Below are 15,733 nucleotides of genomic sequence, written 5' to 3' on the forward strand. Positions count from 1 at the left end.
ATCCCCCCAGTCTTTGTTTCTCGCCAGCTTGCCTTCTGATTCCTCAGCTTTGTCTTTGCTCCAACTACAAACCTCTTGGAATTGTGGTCTCTTAAGGTACGTTCATTGTCACTGGCACGCTTGATCTTGACCAGTTTCGTGCCTTGGGAACCCCACGAGACTCTCCTGCGAATCCTTGTCCAAAACACTTTCGGTCCCACGCCCGCGACTTGAAGCTACACGAACTGACCGATTGTCCTCAGAATAGGCCGAATATACTTGTTCGGAAAAGCCTCCATGACTTCTCTGTTTTAATTCGCCTTCTGACTCCCTGTATTTACATCCGAACAGGGCGCTAACTTCTTCGTTTCTCATTCACCCCTTACATCCGCCCTTCCTGCATTAATTCCTTTCCCCCCCCTCCGCGTATTCATCGTGGCGTCAGAACACCCATTAATCATGGAAGGCCAAGCCGAAAACGACGAACTCTACCCTATCGCAGTGTTGATCGACGAGCTCAAGGTACCTGGCGTCCATCGGGCCGTTCCCCGCACTCCGGACGATGATGTGATATTGACTCCTTATCTCATCTAGCATGATGATGTTTTGCTCCGCTTAAATGCTATCCACAGACTCTCGACGATTGCTTTGGCTCTCGGTCCGGAAAGGACACGCGACGAGCTGATTCCCTTCCTTGACGGTGCGTCATTCCCCGCGAAACCGTCGAGGAACCCAAAAACAAAAAAAAACCAAACCAAAGCCAATGAACGTATTCTAACGTATTTGTTTGACAGAATCCATAGAGGATGAGGATGAAGTCTTGACTGCCCTCAGCGAAGAATTAGGTGGGTTTGTCGAATATGTCGGCGGTCCGGAGTACGCGCACGTTCTCCTCTCTCCTCTCGAAAACTTGGCTGCGATTGAAGAACCACTGGTTCGGGAAAAGGTGCGGAATTACAAGCTTCTACAAAGGCTTATTCACTCAACAAAGAACGAAGATGGAAATCTGACGAGCTTCTCTGTCTAGGCCGTAGAATCCCTGAACAAGATATGCGAGCAGTTGTCGCCAAGGCAGATCGAAGAGCACTTTATACCCCTGACCGTCCGCCTTTCAAAAGTAGACTGGTTTACTTCCAAGATATCTGCTACCGGCCTTTACTGCGCCCCGTATAAGTCCGCCTCCCCCGCGCATCAGCAAGCCATGCGTCAACAATTCGGACAGCTGGTTCATGATGATACACCGATGGTTCGACGTCAAGCGGCCAACAATCTTGCCAAGTTCGTGAAGGAGATGCAAACACCAGTTATTATAGAAGAAATGATTCCTCTTTTTCAATATCTTGCCAACGACGACCAGGATAGCGTCCGGTTGCTTACTGTCGAAATTCTGATCTCAATTGCTGAGGAGATCCCCAAGGAACAGCAGTCAAGTCACGGCGTTCTCCTTACATCGCTTCGGAGTTTGTTTGAGGATAAAAGCTGGAGAGTAAGATATATGGTCGCTGACAGATTCGAGAAGGTAGTTCGAGTCCCTATTGCGTAATATATACCATATAGCTAACAGTCCTCGTAGATTGCGAAAGCTGTCGATGATCAAGTTGTGAATCGTGATTTAGTCCCAGCATTTGTTAAGCTCCTAAAAGATACAGAAGCCGAAGTTCGAACAGCAATAGCAGGACAAATTCCTGGTATACACCCTCAACACGAGAAATATATGCGATATGCGATGTCTAACTTGTCCTTAGGTTTTTGCTCTCTGCTTGATCGTGAGACACTTTTAAATGAGATCATGACAAGCATAGAAGACCTTGTCTCCGACCAGTCTCAGCATGTTCGTGCAGCATTGGGTACGCAGATCAGTGGATTGGCTCCAATCCTCGGCAAGGAAGAGTATGCCTCCATTTTTTCTGCCTCAAATTTTCATTCCCATATGTCTAACCGACCGGATAGGACTATCTCTCATTTGCTTCCTATGTTTTTGCAAATGCTAAAGGATGATTTCCCCGACGTCCGACTCCACATCATATCAAAATTGGAGTTAGTTAACAAAGGTAAGTCACTCCCAGGTGCCAAAACAATTGAATATTGTAATTAATGGGTGGGCGATAGTCATTGGTATTGAATTGCTTTCTCAATCCCTTCTGCCTGCAATCGTTCAGTTGGCTGAGGACAAACAATGGCGTGTGCGTTTGGCGATTATCGAATACATTCCCTTGCTGGCCAGCCAGCTTGGCGTTAAATTTTTCGATGAACAACTTAACAGTCTCTGCCTTGGCTGGCTCGGTGACTCTGTGTTCTCGATTCGAGAAGCTGCAACTCAGAACCTCAAAAAACTGACAGAGCTCTTCGGAGTTGACTGGGCAAATGACTCGATCATCCCTAAGGTTGTTGCTATGGGTCAGCATCCGAATTATTTGTACCGAATGACGACCTGTTTTGCCATTAGTGTAAGTGAAAGAAGATTCTGGACTCTGCTTTTACCTCGCTAACCTATTGTCCAGACCCTTGCGCCAGTCATCACTCTCAAAATGATTGAAGGCTCAATCCTGCCAATCTTGGACCGACTCTCCAAAGACGATATTCCAAATATCAGGTTTAACGTAGCAAAGTCGTATGCAGTGCTAATCGACATTCTCCAGCGACTACCGGAAGACGGCACTATTAGCGAACTCGAAAAATCCGATCAGGCAAAAAGCCCGTCTCCACGAAATCAATCCATCATTCAACATCAGATCCTTCCCCACCTCGAACAACTTAAGCAGGATGAGGACGTAGATGTGCGATACTTTGCCACTACAGCAGCAGGGAATTACGGAGAAGCCATGCAAACGTCTCCATGATCACTTGCTCGTCTATTTCCTTTTTTTCTCATTGGTAGATCCTGGTCTTGGAAATCGATCCTATCGGAGAGAGATCGGGCCCATCATTTAGACACAGGTGTGACCTTGTCAGATTAGAGACGTAACTATTTGCATAGGCAGCTCTTCATCTCTATATTGGCCCTGGACCTTCATGCTTTCAAAACAGCCGTCTGTAGGGAGCGCTGTGGGGATAGTGAATCTGCACATAATTAGCTGCGTTGCCATCTTCGAGCTGGCACCGGATTGCTTAATAATAAAAACTTGGGCCAAAGGCGTGGAAATTTTTTTAAAGTCCCTATCCATCATAATTACATTATTTCTAGACTTAAAAAAGTGCAAGTCGAGGCGCACAATTCTTTCTTTTGAGCAATACCTTCATTTTGCATTTTTTTTCTGTCCTTTTCTTTTTCGGTGCGATATCGCCTGGGTTCGCAGTTCAGGGTGCGCTGTGTAAATCTATCACAAAACTTGCCTGACTAGACGAGCGACAAGGTTGCCCCAGCTCCAGATACCCAGATTTTGTTGCTTGATTGTCTCGCATACTTTCTATTCGCAGGGTTGGCAGGAGATTAGAGGAGACGAAAGAAAAAAGAGAAGGAGAAGGGGGGTGGGGAGAAATGCAATCTTCTTTCTGGCCATATCGGTTTGTTTCCCTGTCGCAGTCTCAAAGCCAGGAACGGCGGGAGATCCTCGATCATCGTGGCATCATTGCTCAAGTTTCTGCGTTGATTGTGCTGGTGGGTGTAAGTCTGTATAGACGCGCGGTGTTGGAGAGTACTTCGGGTACCTCTCGCGGGAAGAAAGGGGAGAAAGCTTGGCTTGATCGTCCTCCTTTCAAAGGATGGAGGGAGACAAGGAGGCAGTGTCTGCTTACGATCGTATGGGCGGTTTGGCTTGTGGGATTGTCTTCATGGCGGACTGGTGATGGTAGGTTTGATTGTTTATGGATCTTGTGTTGTTTTTGGCGGTCATTTGGATGGTTCTCATGCCATCCATATAATTTCCCTATTATTCATGGGATTGTCTCATGGCGACACTGCGGATGAACATTGAATCATCAATAACCTCTGGAGAAAGAAACTACCCTGATGATATGAAATCAGTATTTAACCAATATCCCTATGGGTTTCATTAGACTATCTTCACCTCACTAAGTCCCTCGCACACACCACCATGGCCACGGTTCCCCTACAAATAATCCTCTCACCTAAGCTCTCAACTCGCACCAATCCTCTACTTCGCCTCTTGGGACTCCCGCAATCCATCCTGACCCCCTACCACCGACTCTACGGCCGTATTGTGTTGTTTCCACTCCTAACCTCCCATGCCTTACTCTATACGGCCTTCTTCATTCTTCAGTCGCTGTTTTCCAAACGTATCAATGATGCAGATGTGCAATGGGGTGTGACTGGGATTTTTCTGGCTTGGATCATTTGGTCTATGAGTTCTGGAGGGAAGAGCTTCACAAAACGGCAGTTTTATGTTGGCCATGTGGTGATGGTTATGGGTTTGTTGGCCGTGGCGTATTTTCATGTTATATATGTGAGGAGGTATGTTCTTGAGGCGGTGGGCATTTATGTGCTGGATGTGAGTTGGTATGCGATTGGAAAAGCTTGGAGTGGAAGCAAAAGTTACTGAAGAATAATACCGGCTTTATCTTTTTAATAAAAAAAGGTCAACTAGACAGAGAGTACCAAGCGGCCCAAGATGTGAAAATAGAAAACTCGTTAACTATTTAACCAGTATCTCAAAGCTAAAGCGAAGGCTAAATCAGTCAGCTCAGATTGCTCGGATGATTGTTTACCCAGGACCAATCTCGCTCCGAAATGGATCACGACAAGATATTGTATGTGCTGTACATCAAGCAAGTATGATTGCATGTTTTGGTGATATTTTGAGAAAGTCAAATAAATTATTTAAGAAAATCTGGCTGTTGTGCTGCGCCAAAGGGCTAATATCAGTTTCCTTTCCTATAAGATAGAAGAAACAAAAGAAGGGTCAGAAGAGAAATTATCTTCAAGACTGGCAAATGGTCACGTCTCGTCAACCCTCCTCCCTCTGAAGGTTTCGTAATGCGCTGTCAAGAAATTCGCAATGGTGCTTATGAAGCCTCTCGAGCTGCTCCGCGGGATTCTGTAAAACGCCAGTATAAGTACGTGACTCGAAGGATATTCGCAAAGGCATTGGCCGTAAGACACACCCATTCGTCCTGTTGCGGGACACCTTTGGCGCCCCGTAAACCCTCCGTGCCATCTTTGGATCCTTTGAGGTACCGCCTCCGGATAGGTGCGGGAGTTACTGGAAGACTTGGGCGCTCAGCTTCAGTTGGAAAATCGGTTACTCGCAAACTAGGTCTCCTTCCGCTAGATTCTGCCCCCGAAATCACTTGAACGCTGCCCTTTCGAGATCCCTGAAAAGACCGCATGTACTGCTCAATCTCAGGTATCTCATCCCAGGCATTCGTTTGGTTGTATGTATCCCACGGGTTTGTTGGGACTCTGCCGGTGCCTTCTAACGGCCCACCTTTAGCTTTTCCCAATAGAGTAGCTCTTGGGTGAGGTGCTTCATTATCTTGCACCTCATCAGAGAACACCCGAGTGGGGACCGGAGCCTGGCTTTCCCAAGGAAAAATCCGAGCTAAAGCTTCCGACACGGGCGGCTTCGGTGGAACCTCGTAATACATATGTTTCGGGACCTTCGGATATGACTTGGGTGGACGGAATAATTGTGTGCTATTGGACATTGCATACGTCTGAGTTGGAAAATTCGCAGCTTCAGGTCTTGAGTCAAGGGGCGGCGGTGCGCTGAAACAAATCTTTAGATAACGATATTAATTCAGATAAACCGGAGCACCTACCGTGCGGCATCCCAGATCATCATTGGAGGAGAGACAGCACGCAATGGTTGAGTGCTGGCATTGTTTGCGGTTTCTTTTGCTTCCACAGATACAAATCTGGGCAGGCCACTCCCATCCACAGTAGGTGCAGGTTCTGTCGGCGGCAATGAAGTTTGATGAAGCGGAACAGGGCGATGCACAGTACTCCGAGGCGTCAGTATGCCGATATCAGTATAGGACCCAGCCAGTTTAGTGGATGGCTGGTCCACAGGAGGCATTTGCGGCCGGTGAACAGAGACATCCTCCTCACCATACACATATTGTGGAACAACACTTAAGGCAGGTTCAGGTATCATAAAAGAAGGCGCATGGATTTTTTGGGACCGCGCAGATGGCTGGTCCACAAGAGATATTCGGGGGCGGTGAACCAAAATGTTCTCCTCGCCATGGACATACTGTGGAACAATACTTTGAACAAGATCAGATGCTGTAAAGGAAGCTCTAATGCTGTTTTGGGATGGGCCATTCTGGGACCTGGTAGACAGCTGGTCTGTGGGAGGCATTTGGGGACGGTGGACAGAAATATTCTCCTCACCACATGCATGTTGTGGAACAGCACTTAAAGCAGGTTCGGATGGTGCTGGGGTTTCACGACTAGGGTAAGACTCAACAGGCTGAGCAGATGGCTTGCTCACAGGAAGCATTTGAGGGTGATGGATAGAAGCGCTCTCCTCACGCCGCATAGTTTGCGGAATGACATTTGAGGCAGGCTCAAATTTTGCAAAGGGGATTTCATGGCCAGCACGGCATAAGTCCCCACCTTCAGGACCAAATGTGAGATCAGGTGCCGGTGCGGATCTGGGTATCGAAAAAGTAGGAATCTGAGCATTCTGGGCTTCCAGTGATCTCATCGATTCTGTAGTGATCTCCGAAGGGCAAATCTCGGAGGCAGTTGCCGATTTCAGACCAGCGCTTCCAAAAGATGCGATAGAGCCGCTGTCTGGGGGGCTGAAAGGTTCTGTAATCACTGTTGAAGCGTGCTGGCTCAAGCCATGCTCAGTCGAGAGATAGCCAGGTTGTATCGACGCAGGTATAGTCTAGCAATCAATTGAGTTAGGTATTTAACTACTATACTATTCTTGGATAACTTTCATACCATTGGAGGTGCTGGTCGGTAATGGCGATCGTATACTGCCCACCATCGTGCAAGCAGCTGATTATAGGGGCCTTCGACAGGGAAAGTCTGCCTCGGGAGGCTCCATGGCTTTTTCTGTCCGATATAATGTACAAGACTAATACTACTTTGAAAATGCCGAAACGCAGGGATATATTGATAATGCCCACTGGGCGTGCAGTTGTACGCGAAGCTCAGTCTATCCCAATTTCTAAAATGCATATTCAAAAGACCTTGGTCGGCGCCATCGAAACTGATCCCTCGCTGCGCAAATGCGACGAGGGAGTAGTATGTCTGTAGGCTTGGGCGAAGGACGAGGACCCCGGAATTAAAACAGTCCGGCCATCCGATATCTGGAACGGCAGCGAACTGGGTATCAAGTGTGAGCAGTTCATCTGGGGCTCTGAGGGCCACGACATCTGCGTCAATATAGACTATCTGTCTATATTGAATCTGTCTCCAAAGCTCTATCTTCGTGAATGTGGATATCAAATCGGGTCTGTCCATCAAGTACAAGTTGGCTGGACATATGTTGACCACCCGGCTAACCGGGATTACTTCATCGTAAAGGGACTAAAGCAATGCTTTAATTACCATTCTTCATTCACTGGAACGAGTGTTACTCTGTATATCCAATGCGCACCTTGAGCTCCTCGATAGTTGAGGCTTGCAAGCTATCCGGGGTGACAAGCACCACGATCTTCGCCCGTGTGCCATTATCCCTCAACGAATGGGCCAGGACCATGGCGCCTAGCGCTTATTAGCAAGAGTACAGTTATAGAGCGGTTTAGCTGGGAGTATACCGACCTGGAAGATAATTGTCACTCATTAAGAGCTGGAAGAAATTAGCAAAGATGACAACCCCGCGCAGAACTCCTCTCGCACTCACCGTACAGTATACAGCCTCCCTGGTATCTGCCATGTTGGACAATCATATCCAGCCTTGCTTGGGCCTTCCTAGCTGACAATAAACCTCAAGTCCAGCTCCAGGAAGCCTGGAGCATGAAAGAAGCTACCCGGGGCATTTACCGGGTGTTGTCAAGAGAGTTGCGCCCCTCAAGTCTGCGAAGGTTGAACAGGATAGGAACCGTGTGACATCAGCCTTCCCCTTGGTCAACCGTGAACCGAGTGACGTTCTTTTAACTTCCTGAAAACGCCGCCATCCCTCTGAATTGCAATCGTTCCTCGCACCAAAAAAAATAAAAAATAAAAAATAAAAAAATAAAAAAGACCCAAGGATCTGACTCCCGCTGTCTGGTATAAAATAAAAGATCCAAAGAAGCACGAATCAAAGCCCTGCTGGCCAAGAACGAAATTGAGACATGAGCAACTTTGAAATCCGGAGTGCCGTTCAGCGCCCTGGATAAAGTAGTTATGGGGTACCAACTGGTTACTCCGTACGGAGTAGTCGAGTTCTGAATCCGTGCAACTCACCCCTTTTTTCCCATCTCTTCAACTCTTCCTTACCAGCTTATATTGCTATCTATTCATTGGCCTTCTTATTAGATCACCGAGAGCCCTCCATCTACGTAGTACATAGATTGTAATCGGCACCTGAAAGATTCCCCCTTAGGAAGAGCGCTAATGAAACCGGGCTGGGGTTCAACTACATAAGCGCTCTTCTATTTTCAACCACCACCAGTTATAAATTACGAAGTGACACGATAAGCAGAGCCGGAACCAGTGCATTGAAATCACTTCACGAACGATCCTGAAGGTTAGATTCTGGCTGCTTGAATTTTAAAGTCGCAATAGTTGGGCGGAAATCCATAAGCATAGATCCCTTGGATCAATGTATTCTTTCTACCGTTGACGATGCGACGATATGTGCTAAGATTGGGGATCCCACTGTACTATCTACATAACGGTTGGCGAAGTCCGGCAAGCCAACGAATACAAGTAGACGTATAAATATGCCTTTTCATCCGGGGTACACTCCTAGCTCAACTTATCGGGGAGTATCACGATTCCATCTATCGGTAGAAGCCTCGTATATTCGAACTCGCCCTCAGGGAACCCCCCACGGGTTATCCACCTCGATTGACCAGATGTAACGATCCCCAACACTGCGGGACGGTACAGGCCTGTGGGTGTCGTAATATGCCACATTATGCCTTGAAAACTTCATAGCCACTTGGTTTGTGTTTCTCCCACACACCCCCAGTCCTCCCTAAGCGTGTGTATTCCGCATTTGACAAATGTAGCAACCGGGAAAAGACTGTAGACTTTCGAAAAGCCGATGAGGTTCATTGGCCTAGTCGAATAAAAGGAGAATAGCATATACTTGACGGGAGAATCAAAGGTCAACGAAAAGATACTTTCACTATACCTTCTCCTCCCTTATAGGTGTATATTTTGCGTCGAGTGTGACAACCATTCTTTATAAGAGGGAAAGCTCTGAAAGGTTGTTTCTCGTACCCTTCAGCATCAAGGAACTCTTCCAAGGGCCTTGGGTCCGAGCCAGATCCTACGATTATATCCGTATCGGTTTCCAATTCGTGCACCGCATCGAAGAACGGGATGGCAAACACGCGCGAGATAATGGCCTTGGAGAGTGCCACGGTTTAACGGAGACCACGAAGGTTCTTCAGAAAGCGCGATAAACGGCGATAGATATTCCCTTACGGCATATCCGGAGCCCCTTCCCTTAATTCTATCAATGAGTTGATTATCAATCTAGAATAATGGTTGGCCCGGAAGTCAGATCTCGCCCCCCGGTTTCTGAAACCAGACCCAAGGCAGGGAGTATTGGCTCCAGCTATGCGTGTTCAACCCTTATGCAATGGTTCAAGGGATCAGAGTACTGACTATTGCAAGTGATCCAAGTAATATCCCAATGTGGTTTGGCTGATGTGACCTTGGGAAGTGTCGTTGTTGGTATTGGTACGGTTGTGACACCTGATAAGGTATAATGCCTCTATTTGCTTCTCGACTCGACCTGAGAAAACGCCATCAAGTTAAGAAGCAAGAGAACCATGTACATTGAGGACCTCAGGCGTGCTGAACCAAGTAGGGTACAGGTGATCAGAAAGCACCGGTTAAAAGCGCGCGAGGCTCCTTTCCCTACAACCTGCTTGGCCGACTCAAGGACAAGCGTACAATTTGCTCAAGGATATAAAGAAAATTTGCAGAGAATACACCTGTCAAGGGACAAACTGCTAGCTTTGCGCCATTCATAATTGCAGGAAACAATCTGATTGAAATGCGAAGGGTCCACTAGCATGCTGCGCATCATCAGGACGGATAAGCTGCAAAGAAAACGTCCACCTATCGGCTTATTTTCGGACTACGGCTTTGGCATCGGGATATTTAGAACGCACGAATGTTTCCAAATCACCCTTCTCGCCACGAACGGCCCATTCGATCACTTTCTCGAGAGCCACCCTACTTTCAACTTCGACTTGCGGAAAGTGACCAGTTCTGGGAAGCACAATCACTTGACTTCCGTGGACAAGATAGTCCGCGATCCCTTCCAGTGCAAGATGAGAGTCGAGGGCAACATCCGATTGGCCCCATAAAACTGTTGCATTGGCTTTTAGTGAGCCATTCGTAATATCAAACATGCCCGTTCCGCTACTAGTTCGTCGTGGTCCGTCCGGCCATATATTGAATACAGACGAGATCGTTTCCAGTGACTTGTGCCAGACTCCGTCGGCCGCCCCATGGCGATAATATGACACTATAGCGCCAAAATTCCCAGATTTATCGCGCTCAAGTACTGATGGGGGGTATTTTTCTCCTTCATTTGTCATACTTTCACATTCCAGTACCCCGGGGCCGAGGGTACTCGCCATTGACTCTTGGGCGTCTCGAAGCGTGAACTTGCCGGCTACACCGACAGATAATCGGTGGATTGCTTTCAGAAAGGAATAGTTTCCGCCGGTTCCCATATATCTGACAAGAGGCATGGGTAACTGGAAGGCAAAGATGTATCCAGAACACCAAAACTGGTGGATCACGGGTTTCAATGTTTGCACTGATTTCAACAAAAGTGACCTGGAGTGCCACGGCTCTCGTAGGAACATTTTGAACATTTTGGATGAAGATTCAGTCAGGAGGCGTACGTTAGATCTCACCAAGGCCATCTACATTAGTGAGTTAGTCGTCAGGGCTTTTGTGTTAGGCAATATATCATATCTTACCAAAGGCCCATTGACAATGATGAATCTGTCGGCCACCTGTGGAGCTTCAGCAGCTAGACGAAAAGCCAGCAGACCACCCCAGTCGTGCGCAACGATAAACACCTTTCTTGAACGGTGCTCATTGTCAGGACTATCCACGCCGCACTCTTCTCGGAGCGAGATAATAAACTCTGTCAAAGCCTCCAGAACTTCAGTGGCTCCATACTTCTTTAACGAGTCACTTCCGCCGTATCCTGGAAGGTCAACTGCAACTACTGTGCTTGATTCGCGGATCGAGAAAGAAGCGAGGACGTGTCGCCAAATGGCCCAGCTATCGGGGAAACCATGTAAGAAAATAACAAGTGGCTTGTCGGATTTTTGACGTCCAGCTGTTCCCGGCTCATCGCTCGTGATGTAGTGAAATTTAAACCCTGTCCTCAGGGTGAGGAATCGGTGAAAGAGACCCGCCCATGGCTTCGAGAGGTTCCAGAATCGATCTCTTGCTGTGCTCAATGTCTGTTAGCACATGTCGGAACAAATGGCATCAAACATATATGGAGGGATGTAAGAGCCCTCCGCAACCTACCCAATACCAGCTCTAGGTTCTCCTTTTCAGTCTGTCTGTGAAAGAACGTTCCTTTGCAAATAGCAGTAATCCCATACAATATGAAAGTAAACACCCCATAAGCTAACACCAGAAACAGGCCCAAATACCCCAGAATGGACATTTTGATTGTCAGCAGAGCACAGGCTACAACTCAGCAAAACGCAGGCCTTGGGTATTGATATTTGCTTGTAAGAGCATCCGTCCCCGACTTCATAGTTGAAACAACAACAGGCGACAAACTGATCTTTGATCACCAGTGTCAATTCACATGCTCACCTCTTTTGCAAGAAACAGGCAGGCTTCTGGGATTGGCCAGCCTTTAAGTAACGCCCATACTAGCAAATGAGAGGGATTATTGAGTCGCTCCTCGCTTCCTTTCGACGTTGGTCGGATAATCCACTTTTGCCTCCAAGCAAGGGCGTTTTCCATCGCTCGTGCTAGGATGAATAATAGAGTCCGCAACCTTGCTACAGCAATCCAAGCTGGGCCTTTCTTTTTTGCCTTGGCCAAGATGCGATGCTGATGTCATGCCCTAACGTTCTTAAAACGCTCATGGGCCAGTTGGCCATCTGTGGACGACGATCAGCACATCGAAAGTTTAATTGATGGCTCACGAAGGATTCTGCGCTCCGCGCCGAATCCCGCCAACAGTATGATGTCGAAGGGTTATTTATTGTGTGGCATACTCTGTGCATATGAATGCAAACTGCTGGTAGTGTCTTGATGAAATATACCCATTCGACATCCCCCTGCCTCCTAGGCCAATTCAAATGTGTGTATATATTCAACATTAAGACCATTACTGACATGCCCCTGCTCCATATGAAATATGAGTCCTTGCAGTATAATACATTCAACCAGAAGGAAAAATCGAAGGATCATACGCCGGCGCACGTTATCCCAAATGCTGTTCTATCGCCATGCATGGATGCAGCGCATAGCGCCACTCCGTATGCGGCATAACCGATTCGTAATTAGGATGAGCCGAATGAAAATCCTATCTTTTCCCGATTATCATCGACAATTCGTCCGTACCTAGTAAAAGTCAATCTCACTGAACCCAAACGAGAACATAAGTGGAAGGGGACCAATGCTCACTCTAACAACAGGCGGAAAAACCAAACCTCAAGAGCATCGTTTTTCAATGCTTTCTTGGCCCAACTGCTACTTCCTTGAGCAATAAACTTGGCGTGACGTTGTCCCTCTTCTTCGGAAGCAAAATATCGTATGGCCTCAATGTGCTCGTTACCCCTGAGACTCAATGGAACATAATGAACCCAGGGTTGGATCCACTCTGTGTGCCATTCGCGGAAAACTGCAAGTTTATAGACCAAGCTATTGCTTTTTAGTAAAGCATAGAACCGCCCGCTGAAGGCATTCCCATCAACATCAGCAAGATACTTGAAACGCCAGGCTTCATGCTGGCTGTCTGGCTTTACGATGTTAAAATAGTGCGACTGTGCGTTGCAATCCTCCGGGTCACACTGGCCCACATGACTGAAGCTCACGTTGAGCAGATGTGTGAAGGTGTTTTGTTTGACCGTGTGCATAGTCCAGTTTCCTTCTTTGTTCTCAAGAACTTTCACATCATCTACGGCGTTGATATTCTTTACGAATAACTGCCGATGTTGCCTCCGCCAGCCTCCGGCTCGAGAAAATCCTCCCGTGGTGGAACCACGCCAGTAAACTTGGCCTTTTTTGTTATCCCAACTGACATCAAGTTTCGGGTCGTAAGTTACCTTTCCAGACCAGTACCATGGACTTGGATAGAGGATATCTTGAAAGCTTGATACTTTGCTTTCAGAAAAAATGGGAAACAGATCACGGACAACGCTCATGGCGTTCGGCCGCTCGAACATTCCAAAAGCATATCTTAGAGACGGGGAGAGACAGATGTCTGAGAAAGCAGTGGTGTTGTAGATGAAACCCAAATCACCAGACAGGTATGCCTCAATTTTATCTCGCGCGTTCTCATTTAGATCCCTAACTGGTGTGTCGATAGGACATGAGCTGCGCGATGTCGTCCAAGTCGCCTGGTGGGCGAACCAATTGAACCTTGTAGTTTTTGTCTCGTTGATTCTATCGCCCTTGTTGAGATCGGTAGGGCTCGTCCAGGAGTTGTCCACCGGGTGCTTGGCGACCTTTGGAATGACCGTATCCAGCGCATTGGATACCAGTCGTTGGAGATCGTCGCTCGGTAAAACCACCCGGGGCTCGTCGTGGGTGTTGAAGGCCAAATCCATGTTTGGAAGGTATCGTATGAATCGTTGCATCATTCCAGTCAATGCATCTCGCTTCCATTGCTGGGAGTTTCCTCCGCCATCAACCAGACTGATCTTTCCGTCCCTGATCAAAACTCCGATGAGAGCATTGTCGAACCCAAGAGATTCTTTGACTCTATCCCGTATCGTTTTTGGCTGTAAACTCCAAAAGGGAAGTAGGGAGTGATAAATTGTGTCGTATTCATCGATCAGCTCAACCCCTTTTGATTGTGCAAACTCGAACCAAACGTCAAAGTTTGGCGGTGGTGATAGCTTGTATCGGCGCCGATACTCTTCAACAGCCTCCTTGAGTGTCTTCGATTGTCGCGACCTGACACCATCCCACGACGATTTGGATTGGTTGATCAGCCGGGCAATTGGATGCGTCTTTTTATCAGCTGGGGAGGGAGGGCTTGCGGGTCGCAGCGGCTCATCGTGCTTGGGCGTACTGCCGGATGCCGGTATAACGGGCGCAGCGGATTTCGTGCGTATCAACGAAAGGGAAATCCAGACAAGGACAGCAAGTCCCAGGAGAGCTAGGACTCGGTGGAATCGCATTCCCAACGCTGCCTGTGAATAGAAGGTAGACGACCCCATATAGTGTCAGGCTGTGACACACTCATTCGGATTGAGCTTGCGAGAGAGTAGTGCTGCGGTCTCACCTCCAGGGAACCTTTTCTGTTCATGGGTTGAAACCACTCCGTACCCATGCGGCAGCTGTGATGCTGAGTTATCTAACTAAACCAACCACGTGGACGCGCGTCGCCTGAATCTGACCGAGAGAAACGGGCCTCACCCGCAAGTGGTTTGAGACAAAAGTGTTAACTATTCAGGGAATTAAAGATTGCCTGCTTAATAAGGAGGACATGGAAAACCCCAAGATACAAAGGAGAATTCGCAAATATCCAAGCCTTGTCTGGAAGCACGCGAATTAAGGTTTGGGAGACTCGTTAACCGCGCCAAACCAATCAAGAGCCGCTCAGAGAATCGCCAAGGGCGGGAGTCTGAGATCCCAAGGCATTCAACGAACGTTGCTCCAGTGCGATGCGATTTGCAACAGCTCTTTTGAGTTTCAATGTTAGAGAGCCTGCGGCTCCTTTTCCCCACGGATATGCCTCCCACCTTTTCTATTAATATCAATTGGGCTGGACTCTCCGTAAAAGCAGAGGACGCTCTGGGGCGGCAGAACTCTCCGCGAGCCGTGCATGGACAAAGCACGTCGGGAAACTCCATGCGTGAAATGAAGTGACGTATGGCGTAACTTCGATCAATTCCTCGAAGCCCTTGAAGATGCTCTTGAGGAATGAATTTTTTATTTTTATTTTTATTTTTTTTTTCATGGGCATATGCTACCTTAGACATGGCATCATCTCTCTAGAACCTATGATCAAGCTGATTGTATGTATGAATGTTTATCGGAAAGTGTGTGAAAGACAGGTGCAGCATCGCGTTCTTATTGTTTCTCAATACGTTCGGCAGCCCGGTCGGACTACTCGACCTGTTTAACCCATGATCATCTCGCGGTGTATGTATTGTATGAACTGCATTCGGAGTACATTCGTTGGTGCCCTCGACTCACCGTTGCGTTGCTCACGTCAACCGCAATCCCTGCAGGTCGTTTACAGCAACAAGACTGGAAATGATTCTCAAGAAATGAATCCTTGGTCCTCCGCAGATGGATCTTGGATAGAGAAGTGGGAATACTTGCAGCCATCTAGGAGGCGAAGAGTCAATATCAGCCCTATGAATTCTCCACTGAGCGGGAAGTGTGCTGGACTGCATTCCTTAACCAAAACCTCCGCAATTTCCCTTTAACCTTGCTGCTCCTTGGGTTTCAGAAGAAAGCTTTGCGGACTTCCAAGAGCAAAGGAAGGCATGTTCCTGCAACACTGAC

The 15,733-nt window shown here is 47.7% G+C and overlaps 5 protein-coding genes across 5 annotated transcripts; 2 read left to right on the top strand and 3 right to left on the bottom strand.

Annotated features, from left to right (window-relative positions):
- The first annotated feature begins 238 nt into the window (after positions 1 to 238).
- CIMG_03905 (protein phosphatase PP2A regulatory subunit A) lies at positions 239 to 3,111 on the top strand. The gene is made up of 9 exons (XM_001244463.2): positions 239 to 501; positions 574 to 679; positions 774 to 925; positions 1,007 to 1,498; positions 1,553 to 1,667; positions 1,725 to 1,869; positions 1,930 to 2,030; positions 2,089 to 2,426; positions 2,481 to 3,111. The coding sequence occupies exons 1-9, from the start codon at positions 439 to 441 to the stop codon at positions 2,817 to 2,819; spliced, it is 1,851 nt and encodes a 616-aa protein (XP_001244464.1). The 5' UTR covers positions 239 to 438; the 3' UTR covers positions 2,820 to 3,111.
- A 346-nt stretch (positions 3,112 to 3,457) lies between these two features.
- CIMG_03906 (uncharacterized protein) lies at positions 3,458 to 4,478 on the top strand (the record flags this gene model as incomplete). The annotated part of the gene is made up of 2 exons (XM_001244464.2): positions 3,458 to 3,767; positions 3,976 to 4,478. 2 exons carry the CDS (start codon positions 3,458 to 3,460, stop codon positions 4,476 to 4,478), a joined length of 813 nt encoding a protein of 270 aa, XP_001244465.2.
- Positions 4,479 to 4,551: 73 nt separating this feature from the next.
- Positions 4,552 to 7,902, bottom strand: CIMG_03907 (glycosyl transferase family 8 protein). Its single transcript, XM_001244465.2, has 7 exons — positions 7,740 to 7,902; positions 7,658 to 7,685; positions 7,494 to 7,600; positions 6,833 to 7,423; positions 5,698 to 6,773; positions 5,041 to 5,644; positions 4,552 to 4,973 (listed from the first exon to the last, which is right to left on the bottom strand). The coding sequence occupies exons 1-7, from the start codon at positions 7,770 to 7,772 to the stop codon at positions 4,884 to 4,886; spliced, it is 2,529 nt and encodes an 842-aa protein (XP_001244466.1). The 5' UTR covers positions 7,773 to 7,902; the 3' UTR covers positions 4,552 to 4,883.
- A 2,223-nt stretch (positions 7,903 to 10,125) lies between these two features.
- CIMG_03909 (alpha/beta hydrolase) lies at positions 10,126 to 11,699 on the bottom strand (the record flags this gene model as incomplete). Its single annotated transcript, XM_001244467.2, has 3 exons — positions 10,126 to 10,935; positions 10,993 to 11,474; positions 11,558 to 11,699. 3 exons carry the CDS (start codon positions 11,697 to 11,699, stop codon positions 10,126 to 10,128), a joined length of 1,434 nt encoding a protein of 477 aa, XP_001244468.2.
- Positions 11,700 to 12,552: 853 nt separating this feature from the next.
- CIMG_03910 (capsule-associated protein CAP1) lies at positions 12,553 to 14,549 on the bottom strand (the record flags this gene model as incomplete). Its single annotated transcript, XM_001244468.2, has 3 exons — positions 12,553 to 12,613; positions 12,677 to 14,409; positions 14,502 to 14,549. 3 exons carry the CDS (start codon positions 14,547 to 14,549, stop codon positions 12,553 to 12,555), a joined length of 1,842 nt encoding a protein of 613 aa, XP_001244469.2.
- Between the last annotated feature and the right edge of the window lie 1,184 nt (positions 14,550 to 15,733).

This window comes from Coccidioides immitis, assembly GCF_000149335.2.
Source record: "Coccidioides immitis RS genomic scaffold supercont3.6, whole genome shotgun sequence".
Classification (NCBI taxonomy): domain Eukaryota; kingdom Fungi; phylum Ascomycota; class Eurotiomycetes; order Onygenales; family Onygenaceae; genus Coccidioides; species Coccidioides immitis.

Bases quoted from the DNA above. Each gene is read 5' to 3' on its own strand.
- CIMG_03905 (XM_001244463.2), top strand. From the start codon at position 439: ATGGAAGGCCAAGCCGAAAACGACGAACTCTACCCTATCGCAGTGTTG. The intron at 680-773 runs GTGCGTCATTCC...TTTGTTTGACAG, and splicing joins GCTGATTCCCTTCCTTGACG to AATCCATAGAGGATGAGGAT. The intron at 1,499-1,552 runs GTAGTTCGAGTC...CAGTCCTCGTAG, and splicing joins TCGCTGACAGATTCGAGAAG to ATTGCGAAAGCTGTCGATGA.
- CIMG_03907 (XM_001244465.2), bottom strand. From the start codon at position 7,772: ATGGCAGATACCAGGGAGGCTGTATACTGTACG. The intron at 7,686-7,739 runs GTGAGTGCGAGA...AATTTCTTCCAG, and splicing joins GGGAGGCTGTATACTGTACG to CTCTTAATGAGTGACAATTA. The intron at 6,774-6,832 runs GTATGAAAGTTA...ATTGATTGCTAG, and splicing joins ACCGACCAGCACCTCCAATG to ACTATACCTGCGTCGATACA.